Source organism: Podarcis raffonei, chromosome 3, assembly GCF_027172205.1.
Source record: "Podarcis raffonei isolate rPodRaf1 chromosome 3, rPodRaf1.pri, whole genome shotgun sequence".
NCBI classification, from domain to species: domain Eukaryota; kingdom Metazoa; phylum Chordata; class Lepidosauria; order Squamata; family Lacertidae; genus Podarcis; species Podarcis raffonei.
The window spans coordinates 25,077,331-25,094,833 of NC_070604.1; the positions used below are offsets into that span (position 1 = coordinate 25,077,331).

Here is a 17,503-nt window from a genome sequence, read left to right on the forward strand (position 1 = left end):
AGAACCCCTGAACAGAATTATTACGGATTAAAAATGTATGTATATGATTATTAAAAATGTAGCATATGTAATGAATACAATTTCAGATTTTCAGCAAAAATTACTTGATTCTCAAAGCAGGTTTGTCTATTGCTTTTGTCTCTCAGTTTCTGTGATGTAGCTAGTGATTTAAGAATGTACTAAATGTAAAATAATTCATTTATTCTAGTAAAGAACAAGCTTTTTTTTAAAAAAAGTCAGCGTCTTCTATTTATTACAAGTGTTGTTCAGTTCAGTGGGTCTTGCTCCTAAGTATGTTTATATGAGATTGCCAGTTTAAGAAGTATACTTCACTGGGACTAGTGGAATTTACTTCTGAGAAAACTTGCTCAGGCTATAATGAGAGATTGCTTTACATGTATTCTAAGTAAACCTCATTGTGTTGATTTCTGAAGTCAACGATCAGCCAGAATTCAAATCTCACATTTGGAGTGAATAATTTGATCATTGCATGGAGAAAATAACTACCCTGCCTTCCTCTTAATGTCTAAACTGAATGCAAATTTTTCAGCAGTGATGTGCGGTAGAACAATGAATGGATGCCAATTGCAAATATAATACAGAACAACTTTCAAAGTTACAGCTTTATTTGCTAAATTCAAGTTAAATAAACATGCTAAATAAACATTTGATCATTTGACCATACAATGAAACGCATCCAGTATTTCTTAGAGTTGGTTCACAAATGTATGTACAGGCCTTTCCTAATGATAATCTATTAGCATTGGAGCTACGGTGCAGCATTTACATCCCATACTACTTAAGTAAAACCACAAGCTCCAGATTGTATGGGAGGGGTTTGTCCCACAGCCCCTCCTCGTGGGTATTTAACTGAGGCATGCATAGCTTAATAAACCAGAGCCCTCTGCATATAACCAGACACTTCCATGGATTCACCATGGCTCCATCACTTTGCTGCAGCATTTTACACTAAATCAGATATCGCTTATATGCAGAAGGGGAGTTTCTTAGCTTTTTCAGGCAGCTCAGGGAACTGTAGAAAGGTTGTTAACCATATATGCATCTGCAGCTATTTGGATCTCTGTCTGATGGTTCTCTTTGGGGTTACCATTGTCTTTGGCACCTTGAAGATGAGGAAATATAATATGGCATAAGCTTTTGCAGGCTGAGTCCCCTTAAACATATGCAAGTATAGGGTAGAAATCTTTCAGTCTTGTGAAAATATAGAAATGTCACTCAGATATAAAAATAGTCTTGAGCCCACAAAAGCATATGCCATAATTTCTTCATTTTTAAGGTGCAACAAGACTGTTGTTATGTAGCAGCAAACCAAGGATATTGTTCAAAAAATAAGTAATAAATCCATACCAAGTGCCATACTACTGCTATCAAATGCTGTTGATAAGTGCTGCTATTTCCACTATCCAGTGAACCCTACCCTGCCTCATTTATGTCCTAGAACTTCTAATTTGTGAATTTTCAACCATTTCAGACTCAGGATCCACCTTTAACCTAAACATGCATTTGGGGACCTATTTCTTAATAGTTTACCATATATTTGAATGGTGATAGTGCTTCTGCTGTGACCCACCTTGGATCAGGCCTGAAGACCAGTATTCGAGATGATCTAAATCTCTCGTATTTAGGGTTAACCTCCCATTCTGTCCTTGTTTCAAACTCACAAGGTGAGCGGTAATAAAAACGTTCATGGGGGTTGCACATGGAAGTTGCTATTTCAAGAATGAAATGCAAAGTGAGTTTCTATTAGTAAAGCTTGGCTTTCTCTCTTCCTGCTCTACAAAGCCCCCCAAAAGCCTTGGTTCCTGAACATTTTTTAGGGGAGAAGCAACTGGAAATGGGTGCTTCTAGCAATCCTCTTCATGCAACCCAGGACTTGACCATGTTCTGCATAAGACCCAGCCTCATTCCATTTTGAAAGAGATATTTTCTACCACCCTGTATTGCAAGACTCTTTTAAAAACTTAATACTTCTCCAGTAAAGTATGCTAACTAGAAACATTCTCTGCCGGGTGTTCAAGTTAAGTTTACAGTAGGCCCCGGTGATGTATTTGTAGACTCCTGAAAATGCATTAATGTATGTTCAGGGAGTTTCTATAACCGCTGATTACAAAGTCGTGAACTTTTCACCTCAAATTATACAGTTTCCTGAATTAGTGGGCAACTGAATGCATGTACATTCATAATCGGCAAGGCTAAAAGTTAAACTTGATATCTAGGCAATAAATACTATGGCTAGAATCCAAAGAATACAGGAGGAACACAGTATATGGATCTGGAGCTTACTCTAAAAGGGTCTTGCCTCTTAGGAAGCATGAATGTGTATGGTAAAAAAGAAATCTAGCAAAATAAGGTTTTGTACCCACAATCTGGCTCAAAAAAATTGACAAAGTAACTTTGTTTAGGGACTAGAACATCTTGAAGGAGACTTCAGTGGCATCAGTCTGTACTTTATCCTAATTGATGCAAACACAGATTTAATATCAGTAGCTCTGAAACTTACTTTTTTGCCAAGAGAAAAATGCATACAGTCGAAGTTCATATTTCATTTTTATCTAGTATCATCGCTGGTATTAAAAGATGACAGGTGTCTTGAATGTCAGCTTTTCTTAAATATACCATTTGCATTGTGGAACACTTGAATTGTGGGTGAATATACAGGAAAATATATAGGAACGCGGGTGGTGCTGTGGGTTAAACCACAGAGCCTAGGACTTGCCGATCAGAAGGTTGGCGGTTCAAATCCCCATGACGGGGTGAGCTCCCGTTGCTCAGTCCCTGCTCCTGCCAACCTAGCAGTTCAACAGCATGTCAAAGTGCAAGTAGAGTCTGGCGGGAAGGTAAACAGCGTTTCCATGCGTTGCTCTCGTTCACCAGAAGCGGCTTAGTCTTGCTGGCCACATGACCTGGAAGCTGTACGCCGGCTCCCTCGGCCAGTAAAGCGAGATGAGCGCGCAACCCCAGAGTCGGCCACGACTGGACCTAATGGTCAGGGGTCCCTTTACCTTTACCTATACAGGAAAAAATAATATGGAAAAGTTCACAATTGCTTTATGAAAGCGTGTTTGTACTAAATGAATACTGTATATACCAGATAATGTCTATATAGCAAAGTAAAAGACAACATTAAGGCTGCAGTCCTGTGCACACTCACCTGGGAGTAAGTCCATATGAACTCAAAGGGGCTTACTTCTGAGGAGACAGAAATAGGATTGTACTGTAAACAATCTAAATTATATTGAAATATAATTTTCATTAATGACATTATTAAACTTGCCACATTTTAACCAACAGCAATGGGTTCACCTATTTGTTTCAAATATTTTGTGCTGAAAATAGTAGACTGTAAGATGAAAATAATTTACATAATATTGGGGAACCCCATATGTTTGGAGGGAGGTCCAGGGTGGGATTCAGCTAAGGAGCCCTGTCAATGGAAGCTCTTCCCTCCTCTGTGCACCCCTTCACCCCTTGAAATGGACTTGGGGGTGGGAGAACCCCCCAGAACAGCATGGGAGAGGCTGGGGCAAACGGAAAGTTTGTAATAGCATGGCATTTAATTCTACACAGCTTGAAAGAGTTGCATCAGTCACATTTTGAAAAATGTCCATTCTACAAAAATTGTGGGTTTTGTATGTACAGTGGTGCCCCGCAAGACGAATGCCTCGCAAGACGAAAAACTCGCTAGACGAAAGGGTTTTCCGTTTTTTGAGTCGTTCTGCAAGACGAATTTCCCTATGGACTTGCTTCGGAAGACGAAACGTCTTGCGAGTTCTTGTGAGTTTGTTTCCTTTTTCTTAAAGCCGCTAAGCCGTTAATAGCCGCTAAGCCGTTAATAGCCGCTAAGCCACTAATAGCCGTGCTTCGCAAGACGAAAAAACCGCAAGACGAAGAGACTCGCAGAACGGATTAATTTCGTCTTGCGAGGCACCACTGTACAGAGCTGCATCTAATCTTATTCCTTTTCCAGATTATTTACTGCTGTTTTGAATGACCTTGGTTTCTAGGTGGTGACAATTTGTCCATGGATGAAGTCAAAGATGGTTCATGTGAATTTTTGTGTGACCAAGTGAATGAGCCTAGTGAGAAATTAATGAGTACCGGGAGACTCAAAAAGGTGAGTGTGCCTGGTCAGAATATCAAGAAACACATACAGTATGCATGGAAATAGGCATATAGGAAGTGCATTATAGGGATACAGCTCTGGAGAAAGACTTCCTTCCATGTGTAGCATTCTTAAATCACCCATCCATCTGATATTTGCCTTCCTGGGGGGGCAGGGAAGAGAGGTGCCAGTACAGTGGTGCCTCGCAAGACGAAATTAATTCGTTCCGCAAGTTTTTTCTTCTTGCGAGTTTTTCGTCTTGCGAAGCACGGTTTCCCATAGGAATGCATTGAAAATCAATCAATGCGTTCCTAGGGAAACCGCCTTCAGACCAGGTCCGGGGACAGTCTGTCCCCCAACCTCTTCTGAAGGCGGGGGGGGGGCAAGGACTTCTCCGCTGTCCCGGGGCGATCTGAAAATGCTGGCGGGCGGCAGCGCAGCGTTCGCTGCCGCCCGCCAGCATTTTCAGATCGCCCCGGGACAGCGGAGAAGTCTCCGCTGTCCAGGGGATTTTAAAATGCTGGCGGGCGGCAGCGCAGCCTTCGCTGCCGCCCGCCAGCATTTTCAGATCGCCCCGGGACAGCGGAGAAGTCTCCGCTGTCCCGGGAAGGCAGGCGGGGGGAGCAAAGACTTTTGCCCCCCGCCGGCCTTCAGAAGAGGTCCAGGACCTCTTCTGAAGGCCGGCGGTGGGCCAAAGTCTTTGCTCCCCCCGGCCTGCCTTCAAAAGCCATCGGGATAGCGGAGAAACGCGCTGCGCTTCTCCGCTATCCCGGGAAGGCAGGCGGGGGGGAGCAAAGACTTTTGCCCCCTGCCGGCCTTCAGAAGAGGTCCAGGACCTCTTCTGAAGGCCGGCGGAGATTTCCCTATGGGCTTTCTTCTTGCGAAGCAAGCCCATAGGGAAATTCGTTTTGCGAAGCACCTCCAAAACGGAAAACTCTTTCGTCTTGCGAGTTTTTCGTTTTGCGAGGCGTTCGTCTTGCGGGGCACCACTGTATTGTTCCTGTCTTCCCTGCCCTCTCCACAGTGAGTTTTAGCATGAGGGGCAAGGGGTACTAAATCAGGGAATCAACAGCAAGGCTTTTTATGATTAAGCCTGTTCAGTGGGGCATGCAGCAAAATGTTTCCGTGTATTCCTACGGAAGTGTTCCTGTTCAGAGTTCCAGAAAGCCATTCCTTCCAAACAGAACGTGGATTCTGCTCTGCCCCCGACTTTGTTTTTCTGAGTTTCTTTTTCAATTGAAACTCAACATTTCATAGCTATGGCACGGCACATACTTATCCTCATAAGGCTGTTTCTTGTTGGGGGGCTGGTGGGAGCGTTGCCTCCTAATTTAGGAAATATATATCATTATATTTCATGGTTCCCTCAAGCAGGGCAATACCTCCCTCTTTTCTCTGTGATGGCCCCATTTTGGCTCTCAACTCCTTGACTTTGTTATTGTGGGGATCGATGCTTAATGGCTCTTAAATTTTTTTTTATATATATAAGATATTTATTAAGATTTTTTATAATATTACAATAAAATAAAATAAGAAAAAACAGAATAACAAAAATACAGAATAAAGAAACTTTTTAAGAAAAGAAAAACACACATACATTTTCAATTACTTATTTTCTTTTAACTTGTTTCCCGGACCTCGTCATACCTCCCTTTTTTGTATTCCACCCCAAATTGTTAGTTCAGCAAATCCTTACCATTATATTATTACCTATTTATAATCCTTTTTTTTCATATCTCTTAAAGCATTACAGCTGGAAACCACTTAATTTCAATCCAACATCATTCTAACACTCATTAATTTTACAATATTTCTGTAAATAATCTTTAAATTTCTTCCAATTTTCTTCCACCGACTCTTCTCCCTGGTCTCGGATTCTGCCAGTCATTTCTGCCAATCCCATATAGTCCATCACCTTCATCTGCCATTCTTCCAAAGTGGGTAGTTCTTGTGTCTTCCAATACTTTGCAATAAGTATTCTTGCTGCTGTTGTAGCATACAGGTGGCAAAACCAGAGCAGCACACGGAAACATCGTTTACCTTCCCACCAGAGCAGTACCCATTTATCTATTTGCTTTCAAACTGCTAGGTTGGCAGGAGCTGGGACCAAGCAACAGGAGCTCATCCCGTCACAGGGATTCAAACCGCCGACCTTCTGATCAGCAAGCCCAAGAGTCTTAGTGGTTTAGACCACAGCGCCACCTAGATAGATAGATAGATAGATAGATGCATTATATATTATGATATATTGTATATGTCATATATATTCCTATATAAATATTTCCTATATTTTCAAAGTTCAAGAGTGAATGTCACTTATGTCGCACAAGAGGGAGATATCAGTAATCGGGGGCGGGGGGAAGAATATTAAAAAGCTGCCCAGTCAGCATGCTTAGTTGCCACTGGCTTTGTGGGGAGAGGAATGATGGAGAACTAGGTGGAAGGAAATTGGAACAAAGTGTCATGTTAGAGGGTATGTCCAACAGACTTGTGCACTGAGGAGGAAGACTTCACACTGCCATTTGATTACAGGTCCCACTTATAGTCAGTGGGTACAAACAAATTATTAAATGGCTGTTAATTTTTGAGTAGTTGGCAGCTTAAAGTGTTCTTTTCAGTGTTGCTCAGTTCCATGTACAAACACAGGAATCAAAGTACTTTTCCAAAGTCTCTGGTGTGGTTCAGAGAGGGTGTGGGGCTTGCCTGTGTGTGCATCTCCTATTAACAAAGTGGCTCTCTTTTGCTTAGTACTGTACCAATAATTTGTTGTGGATTTGCTAATGTGTTCTTTAATATACTTCAGTAGGGGAAAGAGAGAGAGAATGTGTGTGTGTGTGTGTAATTGAATTTATCTGTCCAATGCTTCAATCTATTCACTTATCTAAATGACATGTTCTCTGAAATAATAAAATCACTTGGTGTGTCTTGCAGATTAGAGCACAACAGAATTTAATATGATTAATCAAGGATGTTCAAATTATTTAATGGTTGCATCACCTCTGTAGGCAGTGGAGGCAGGTCCATAACAGTGCATTTACAGTTTAACAAGAGATAGAGGCAAGTTCAGGCTCAGCGGACTTCATGTCTAAAGCTACATCCCCCCCCCCAGTATTAAAGAATCCAGGTCATCAAAATGAATAACCAAGAATCCTATTATTCTTGTAACATACTGTACATAGTATTTGCATATTGGGGGTATTCACACAAGCCTCATTACATGCTGTATGCACGAGAGAGCGTGTGGCTAGCACTGCTCTCTCTGCATCAGTGCATGCTGTGGCCATGACCCCTGCTGACCAACAAAGCAGGAAATTCAGGACCATTCAGGAATTCCCCACATGTGAATAAGTGCTATGCATACAGAATAGCCGCAGAATGACCACCAAACTCAGAGCTGACAGGGTGTGCCCAAGCATGTGCATTGGCAGCAGGAGTGTGAAGCTAGCCAGCTTGATCCCACAATCCCGTCCTGTGTCCTTTCAGTGTATAAGAGCAGTGAAGGGGAGGGATGAATTCCCTCTACTGTGTGTATGATGCTATGTTGACACCAAATGGCCACAGATTTGATTAGAAAAGACTTGCTTGAGCATGGCCCAGCACTCAACCTTTCTTCCCAACAGAGGCTATGTGAACAGAAACAAAATAAAATCTTGCTTTTACTGGATACTTCTGGCATAACCTCCATATATGGTACTATATAACCAGTAAAGGGAAACTTTAATCTTCATATGATTTACATCTTTATGTCTTCAGTGGAAGGTTGATAACTACAACTCTGGGTGGAAATGTCTCATACTTGTTTGACATGCTCTTCCTTCTTTCCTTCCTTAACCCTGTAGCCATCAAGAACATTGGTCATGACAAGCATGCCTTCTGAGTAAGTACTAGATATTTTGATGACATTCCTGCCTGCGTATATCTTGGTTTGTAGACCCAGGCAGGTGTTACAAGCCAGTGAAATGTAAACATGTGAGGCAGGTCAGTGGAATGCTAGTTCCTCTTACCTTCCATGATTGTCCTGTCACACTCAACTTATGGATGATGATTTTGTGAAGAGGGGAGCTTCTGGTATCTGTGGAAGCTCCACACCTCTTTTGGAACGCTGAAAGAAATGAGGGTTCCCAAATGGGGGGAAGAACGTTTTCAAACCTTTGCAAATACAGGAAGCTCCCCTCTTCACACAGCCATCCTCTATAGGTTGAAGGTGACTGGGGCGGTGATGGAAGGGGGCAGAGCTAGTGCACTTGTCCTTGCTGTCCTTCGCATAGTTACTCTTCATCGGATCATAATGGCAGCATTATAGAACTAGTATTACAGAGACATCACCTTGCCAACAAAGGTCCATATAGTTAAAGCCATGGTTTTCCCAGTAGTGATGTATGGAAGTGAGATCTGGACCATAAAGAAGGCTGATCGCCGAAGAATTGGTGCTTTTGAATTATGGAGCTGGAGGACACTCTTGAGAGTCCCATGGCCTGCAAGCAGATCAAACCTATCCATTCTGAAGGAAATCAGCCCTGAGTGCTAACTGGAAGGGCAGATCCTGAAGCTAAGGCTGCAATACTTCGGCCACCTCATGAGAAGAGAAGACTCCCTGGAAAAGACCCTGATGTTGGGAAAGATGGAGAGCACAAGGAGAAGGGGACGACAGAGGACGAGATGGTTGGACAGTGTTCTTGAAACTACAAACATGAGTTTGACCAAGCTGTGGGAGGTTGTGGAAGACAGGAGTGCCTGGCGTGCTCTGGTCCATGGGGTCACGAAGAGTCGGACACGATTAAACGACTAAACAACAAATTACAGGGCTATGTAACTTAAATGGCAAGGTTTGGTTGACTACGGTAGGAATAACAGGGCAGCATTGAACTAAGCAGTTTTGCTAGCAGAAGCACCAGAGAACTACTTCTTCCCTGGATCCTCCGGAACAGATTCACAAGGCGTCTGGGGAAGGGGTGGAGTTGCGTTATGCAACCAGAAATGCTTCTGCTAGTGGAATTGTTTAGCTGGATACCATGTATAGAGTTGAGCACACCAAGCTATAACTAGCAAAGCTACCGGTAGAAAATATAACATGTGATTAGAAAGTTGAAATTTAAGTATACACGGAGTCTAACTTTTGGTCTTTGGGCTCTGAAGTTTGCTGTAGTTTTCTAATTTTTTTAAAAACACACCATAACAAATCTATTTTAGTTACTTTTGTGCAACAGGTACTATAGAACACATGCTATTTTCCAAGGGATGCTACAAATAAGCCAGATGTTGAGGGCAGCTGCCATAATATGCGGATGCGCAGCAAGACTTCTCCACGTACTTAGCAAAGAGCATCTGACAAACTTGCACTTTCCATTCTGTCTAGTGGTGGTTTCTGAAATACTTTGCTTCTTAGGGATATATCTGTGAGTTTGTGTATGTAAACCCTAAAAATCATTGCCTGTATGGAGAAACATATGTCAGTGGAGAAGCATGACTGGCGGTGCAACCTTCTGTATGTTTATGCAGCAGCCCCCAAATCTTACTTGTCCTTAAAGTTGCAGCCTAAGTCAAGACCAGCATATTTGTGCTGATGTTTTTTCAGTGCTTATGGATATGTAATGATATGCATATATCAATTTTTAAAAATCCACAATTTCAAAAATATTCTATTTAGCCATATTAACTTGTATTATGGACTTCTCTCCATCTCTCTTTGAAGGAAGCAGAATGTGGTTGTTCAGGTGGTGAAGAAGTTGGGAGGCTTTCTGTTTTCAGATGAAGTGCGTGACAATACAAGCCATGTGATTGCAGGGAGCTCCCGTCGTACTTTAAACATATTGATGGGAATTGCTCGCGGCTGTTGGATTCTATGTTACGAATGGGTAAGTAATATGGCTGACCATCCATTCATTGTTTCTTCTCTTTCCTTAACTATTTGATATTTTTAGCTATTTCTAAATGAACACATAATCCTCCATTACATGAAATGTTTCAGGTGTGCTGATGATCAGGATAGCTTCAGGTTTTGCAACAGTCATACATAAGGCAATCAATACAAACTTCTGAACTTAAGCACTGTTATTTCCACATTTCTTTGGCATTCTGTCAATGCACAATGTTCCCATTGAGAGTTTCGTTTCCCCCAAAGCAAACCCAAACTGCAGGCATGGAGTTGGGGGTGGGTGGGTATTGGGAACACAGCAGAGACTGAAGGATTCAGGCCACTCTGCACCCCAAACCAAAGGGAAATTAATTTTAGGATGGATGTTTCTTTTCTGTTGTTAGTAAGTAATCAGGAAACAGAACTAAAGCAATAACTGATTCCACCCATATGGTGATGGATGACTGTTGCTAGATTATTACATTGGGGAGGAGCCCCTTGTTTGAGTAAAAGGGGTGAGGTCTCTAATTTACACACACACACACAGCTGCAGCTCTTGGTCGCATATCAATATCATGCATCATATCATATCATTCCTCCAACCCTCAGGACTGACTTTACAAGGGGGAGGTGAGAAAGCTCCATTGTACAAACAGATTTCTGCTTGCCATTTTCTGGATGCTATCGAGCACTACAACTTTTGCTGAACATCTGCAGATGGTTTGGTGAACATTGAACTGAACATACATGTTAAACCAGGCTTCCTCAACCTCTGCCCTCCAGATGTTTTTGGTCTACAACTCCCATGATCCCTAGCTAGCAGGACCAGTGGTCAGGGATGATGGGAATTGTAGTCTCAAAACATCTGGAGGGCCGCGTTTGAGGAAGCCTGTATTAAATCACGAGTATATGCTTTATTCATCTAGAGTGGGGTGGGGAAATTTGACCCAGCACATGTGATGTCAGGTGCGGAGCAGGCTGGATCAGCTATGCAGTTAACTTCTCTATGGGGAACTCGACCATGCAGCTGGTCTTTCCAGAAAGCAGGAATGAAGTTGACATTAAAGCCTGAGGAGTCAACTTGCATGGCCAAGTTCCCCTTGGGGAACTCGATTGTGCAGCTGATCCCTGCAGAAATCAGCTTTGCTAGCCCTATGCTTGGCACAGGAAGACATAGGACTGGCAAAGGCTCTTGGGAACTGCAGTACTACTGACTGTTGGGCACTTGGAAAGTGCTGCACAAGGGATTTTGTCAGATGGATGGGCGTCAATCCTCTAGCATCATAATGGCATGAGGTAATTGACAGGTGGGTCATCCTGCTCACTCGTCAAAGTTGGCCCACAAGGTTGGGACAGATAGGGATCTGGCCTGCTAGGCCAAAAGATTCCCCACCTCAATCTAGATTTTCAATTCACTGTATAGGAGTTGCTTTCAGCATTAAATCAGCCTAAAAATAAACTCCAGAAATAACAGCGAGGGGTTTACATATATTTTCTACATTATTTTAAAATCTAATGGGATGAAACACAGACATTCAAAAGAATGGTAAACTAGTATTCAAACTCTACATACTACTATGTAGTTATTTTAAGAAAAATAGATTATAAGCAAAAGACAACTGAAACCCCACTGTCCCAGGACTAGGAAGGAATCAAATACAGCTGCAGAAACAGGAAGTCATTTAATGCCAGGGGATTTCTGTGCCAGATGGATCATATTTTCTGAAACCGTGTTGAAATAAATGATATCTGGCTAGATGTTTCTGAATCAGGCCTGTAAATAAAACCAATATAGGTATGGCATTGCCTGCAATTGTACATTAATAAGTACTTTTAAACTAAAACTTTTACACAACTTGTTTTTTGAAGATTTGAACTGCATTGTCTAATGTTTGCTTTCTGTTTTCCCCTATTTGGTGTTACGTTAGCCATACCGGAATCTCTTGAAATGTTATATTTCACAAGTATCTTCTTTTCTCCATTAGCAACGTTCAAAGTGACCTGGATAACTTGTGTGTCATGTGTACCGTGCATTGCAAACTTCTCAGATAAAATAATCTGGTATTTGAGTAGGACAAACTGGAAGAGCCCTTGAGGTCCAGGAACAGGGAAAAAAGAAAAGAAGGGGGGGGGGTTGAGCCTGGGAAAAGCTCCAAGAATTTGGTGATGGAGCCAGTATTTAATTTCACTTTCTCCTTATTTCTGCTTGTTGTGTGTGAACCGGGGATTGTAGTTTATCACAAATGCCGGCTTAATTAAACAAGCCTGCTTCATAACCCATGGTTTAAAGTTAGCATATTTTGAAATGGACAGGAGTTTGAGACTAATCCTAGGTCTTTGGTGTATATGCAGAGAAAGTCACTTTGAATGTTAGCAAAGTCACCCTATCCACTCAGGAAAACAAGATGGGTGTGCAGAAAACAGAAGATTCACTCAGGCATTTTGCCTAGCACTAAACCATGGTTTATTGCTTTGTTTGAAACAGTCCATTATTACTCCAAGAGCTTTCGGAGACAATTGACAGGCCTTCATTCAACCATTAATGCTTCTGAGCCACTACCCCTTTGTTGATTTAAGAAGGATTACCATGAGTTGGCAAAGATTTGGCAAGTCACCGGATACTGTTAACAATGTTCTTCCCTCACTTACCAGACAATAATTGCATTAAATCTTTTATTGGTGAAAATTTGTGACAGAACACATCCCAGTCTTTTTCTTAAATAGAAGCCAGTGGCGGAAGTGACACACATAACAGAGGATGTCATATTGTTCCTGTGGAAAAAGTCATTGAACCGTTTTCAACTGCACTTGTTTTGATCTTTTGTTCAGCTCTCTTTGTAATGGCCCCTCCGGGTATGGGCATGTTAAATCATTGTTATGAACACCCCAGCTGCTGACCACTGATCTAACAATGAATGGCTTTGATTTTTGCTGTCTGTTTTATTGTTTCACACATTATCTAATTTTGCATAGCACCGAGAGACAGAAATTGCCAGTGGAGTTAGCTACTGTAATTACAGTCAGGTTACAGCTGAGGAAGGACGGCCAGTTGGTGCAAGGAAGCCTAAACTATTTGTTCATATCCTTGCACGTGTGTCCTATGTAGTGTGGGAGCCGAGAATAAATTTTTTTAAAAAAACTTAAGTTTTATTAAATTTTCATAACTTGAGACAGTTTTGAATTGCTCCAGATTGCCGAAATAAATCAACAACTGTGCTTTGCACCCGAAACCTTTTTCTAAGCAGATTGCCAAATAAAAGAAGCAATAAACTTGGTAAATATAGACTTGTATCCAAAGATCACCAGCTACAAGTGGGTGACTTTTTAGGGCCAAAAAAGCCATACACAAAGGAGGTTTTCTGACTTCCACCAGGTCTTTTCCACAGTTATAGGCTGCTGAACCACAAACATGCTATCTAGGGGAGCCACTCACGCATCTAAGGAACACAAATTTGGTAGACGCTTGGGTCTGTAGCAAGAAAGTAGATTTTTACTCGCAGTTAATGCTGCACAGATAAAAGTCACTGTTCCTCTCTACTTCTCTGTCTCATGGGACTAGTGGCATAGTTGCAATGTATGCCACTAAGTAGTGGCATAGTTGCAAGACGATATAAGACGTATTTGAATTTTTCAGCAGATCTGTTCAAAACAGCCAAGCAAGCTTGGTTTCTATGCTACATTGTTTTCCAGCTCAATCCTACATCAACCATGTTACAGCCCAATCGTAACCATGTCTACTGTGAAGTAAATCCTACTGATTTCAATGGGGCTTGCTCCCAAGTAAGTGGGTTTAGCACTGCAGGCTTAGTCAGCAGCAAAAGCAACAAGGGGTTGTGTGACACCATTAGCTTTCATGATCATCCAGTGCCATAATAAGACAGCATCTTATGACTGTAGTGCATGAAAAGCTATGCTGTGCTTCCTTTGTTGCTCTCTAAGTGCCACAAGACTCGTTTTTTAACATCAACATTGGTATTCTCTTGCAGCGGTCCTCTTTGCGGAGGTACCTCACTTGCTGAAGTACAATTGGCGCCAATCTTGTTTACCTCAAGCCTTTGCCTTAGTTTGATGGAGTTCAATTTCACAGTTGTAGCTTAGTTTTAAGAAAGTTTGGAGTTGCCTATGACTACAGGTGACGCTGTGGTGTAAATCACAGAGCCTTGGGCTTGCCAATTGGAAGGTCGGTGGTCCAAATCCCCGCGACGGGGTGAGCTCCCGTTGCTCATTCCCTGCTCCTGCCAACCTAGCAGTTCGAAAGCACACCAGCGCAAGTAGATAAATAGGTACCGCTGTGGTGGGAAGGTAAATGCCATTTCCGTGCCCTGCTCTGGTTTTGCCAGAAGCGGCTTAGTCATGCTGGCCACAAGACCCGGAAAAACTGTCTGCGGACAAACGTCAGCTCCCTCGGCCAGTAAAGCGAGATGAGCGCTGCAACCCCAGAGTCGTTCGTGACTGGACTTAACTGTCAAGGGTCCTTTACCTTTACCTTTTTATGACTACTTTAAGTGTGGTGTTTTATCTGCTTGATAGTGAAGGTGTTGTTTTAACCCTTATGCTGTAGCCCACCCTGAGATCATGAATGAACAGTGTGCTAGAAAAGAAATAAGTAGAGCTTGGGCTCAATGGCCAGGATCCGAAGACATGGGCAGTTGCTTTCCATTTTCAAAAGAGCATTGAGGTTGTGCTTCTTGAACAGCTGATTGCCTTGTAATGCAGCAAAGTTGCTTCTCAGACTGAGGGCACCTCAAAAGGAGTCTGTGATGCAGCATGGACATCTGTTTAAAGAGGGAGGAAAGAAAAGAAAAAAAATGCCCCAAATCCCAAACATCTGAAATAATACTGTGGGTCCGACCCATATCTACAGACTTGGAAACCCTTAACCTTCATTGAAAAACCTTAATGTTTTTCCAGTGTTTTTCCTTGACTTTTAAGTTTTCATCTTGTCTTTCTGCACAGTAGTATATCACTTCTGAGAAACAGTTTAAGTAGACTAAAATTTATAGCGCCATGTTTTCTTTGCCATGTTACGTCTATATGTATAATTCATAGCTTCCCAGAATCTGACATGGGGAGTAGAACCCCAATATAGTGCTGCCTGTTCAACTTCTGATTTATTTTATTTATGTATTCATAGAGACTACTCTTCAGGTTCTGAATACAACTAAATATAGTTTGATCTTTTTGTAGGTGTTGTGGTCTCTTGAATATGGCCACTGGATGTCTGAAGAACCCTATGAACTCTCTGTGGATTTCCCTGCAGCCCCAGTAAGTAATACATGATTTACTTTTTAACTTATTCAGAAATAAGTCAATTTTTTATCTTGGAATATGGATCAACAACAGAAGTGTGCTCACAATATATCCAATCAAATGGTGACAAAAAAATTTCTTCCCCTTTACCTTCTCTTGACAAAGGCCTGTTAGTACGGGAATATTCAAACTTTCAAGTCATGTAAAATTTCTAATGAAACCGCCCCATTCACCAGACATGGGGCTGACAACATCCCTTATGGTGTGATTCCTAAGTGGAAATGTTGTGAAAAGGCTTTTGACAGGTGGGTGGGGGCAACCCTCCTGTCAATCATCTGTTATCAGAATGTCAACTTTCACCCGGGAAGCTGGTCCCGATACTCCTGCTCTAATCTGTACTTAATTCTCAGAGAAAGCAGAAACAGTTTGCTGTTGTTTAAATGCATCCAAAATACCGAGAAATGTCCCAACTACTGGGTGTTATTTAAACATAAAGGAACTAGGAAAGAAGAAAAGTGCAATTTTCCTACAAAATATATTTAACCACACAATATGTGTTGCAGGGCTATTCTGACTTTTAAAATACTGATGGAAATATCTGATATATTAAAAGGGGGAAATAGTTGTCTATTATTATATACTTGGTACTGGATGTAAAGCATAGAAATATTTTTTACAAATCCTTATTAAATATACTAGTATGGGCTACCAAATATCCCCAAATATGTGATTACAAATGGTAGGAATCAGACTACAGGAAGTAATTACAAAACAATGTGCTTATGTACATAATTACAACCATGGCATGAGATAGGAATAGGAATACAATAAAGATGACCAAATAAGTGTCCCTTGTTTTAAGGTAGTCATTAAAGTTCAGTAAAAGGGCATAAAGAATCACTTCGAAAGCTTAAGTAATTTCTGTTTATGATCTAGATGTATTTCACAGTTCCAGTTATGCACTAACACCTTAAGCTGGTTGGGAGTCCTTTTATTGTTCTCTTTTGCCAAATCATTATTGCATCAGATACCTCTTCTTGCTTGACATTTAATTGCGATGAAATTCAGTGGCTGTTGAAAACAAGCTGATTCCCGAAGGATATATGTGCATGTTATCCAGGCGGAAAAAAACCAGTTAAGCTGCATCTGTGGTCTTAAAATATTTGTCAAATATAGTATTTTGAAGTTATTTCAATAGGCACTTCATACAAAGAGCAAATGTTTTTAGAAATCTGCTGGTCGGATCATCATAGTTGTGGCCTTGAGAGAGTAGCCTGCGCCTTTCCAGTAGTACCATTTAATTCCTTTAAATTTGTTTGTGTTCTGTCGCAATGGATAGTAGAGGCCATTCAGATTGGAAGGACCGCATGCATCAAACCACCATCCTGTTTAAAAAAATATAAATGAAAGGGAGTATGAAAAAATAATAATAGATGCATTGCTTTCAAGTTGTTTATACAGATTCTCAGATTTTTTTATAAATCTTAAAATAATCACACGTACACAACATACTAGAATATATGTATATGTGTATATGTTATATACACGTATACACCTGACACCTGCTGTTCTAGCTACTCTCATTCTAAGTAAGCTGAACAGGAACTGCTTTATATCAAAGACATATATCTTAGTGCACAAGTTCAACATGATGTAGCCCTCTTGGCACTCATCCTGAGATCCTTGTGCTGGATCAAGTGCTTCAACACACTGGATCAAATTTGATCGCCCCCTTTTAATTCTCTGCTCAGTCAACTTTAAAAGACCCACAAACACAAAAATCCCTGGACCTATTAGCAGGTTTCTTCTCTAGGGGCACCTTTCTTATAAACACTGTTGTTGTACAAATTGATCCCAAACCATAGGGAATTATTTCAGGCACCCCAGAACCTGAAGCTTTCTTTTGCAAGAAAACCACAGCAGCTATCCTTTTCTTATGTGGAAAGTATTCATCCCTTCAGAGGAGGATGCCGTGCCTGCAAATTTTATCCGCTTCTGGGCAACAGAATCCCCTCTGTTGCCATTCTCTAGGTTTTATAGTTCCTAGATATATCTAAAAATGGTGAGTTTAAAAAATGAGCTGTTCTAGTGGCGCTAGTTACTTTTGCTGGGCCTGCACAGTTATTTCTAATTGTTATTACTATGTGTAATAGCAGTTGCTGCAGTGTTTACAGAGTGAAGTTCCTGTGGTAGGAACATAAGAACAGCTCTGCTGGATCAGACCAAAGGCCTATCCAGCTTAATATCCTGTTTCCCACAGTGGCCAACCACTTGCC

General features: G+C 41.4%; 2 protein-coding genes across 2 annotated transcripts in view; one reads left to right on the forward strand and one right to left on the reverse strand.

The window, feature by feature from the left end:
- The window catches only part of MCPH1 (microcephalin 1), a 107,357-nt gene that overhangs the window by 15,592 nt on the left and 74,262 nt on the right, over positions 1-17,503 (forward strand). The window contains exons 9-12 of the mRNA XM_053380829.1: positions 4,026-4,135; positions 7,963-8,000; positions 9,816-9,978; positions 15,165-15,242. Of these exons, the coding sequence (XP_053236804.1) occupies positions 4,026-4,135; positions 7,963-8,000; positions 9,816-9,978; positions 15,165-15,242 (389 nt within the window). The remainder of the gene's footprint in view (positions 1-4,025; positions 4,136-7,962; positions 8,001-9,815; positions 9,979-15,164; positions 15,243-17,503) is intronic.
- ANGPT2 (angiopoietin 2) overlaps positions 15,744-17,503 on the reverse strand; it is a 45,314-nt gene continuing 43,554 nt past the window's right edge. Inside the window, exon 9 of the mRNA XM_053380822.1 lies at positions 15,744-16,612. Coding sequence (XP_053236797.1) covers positions 16,452-16,612 — 161 coding nt within the window. The 3' untranslated portion in view covers positions 15,744-16,451. The remainder of the gene's footprint in view (positions 16,613-17,503) is intronic.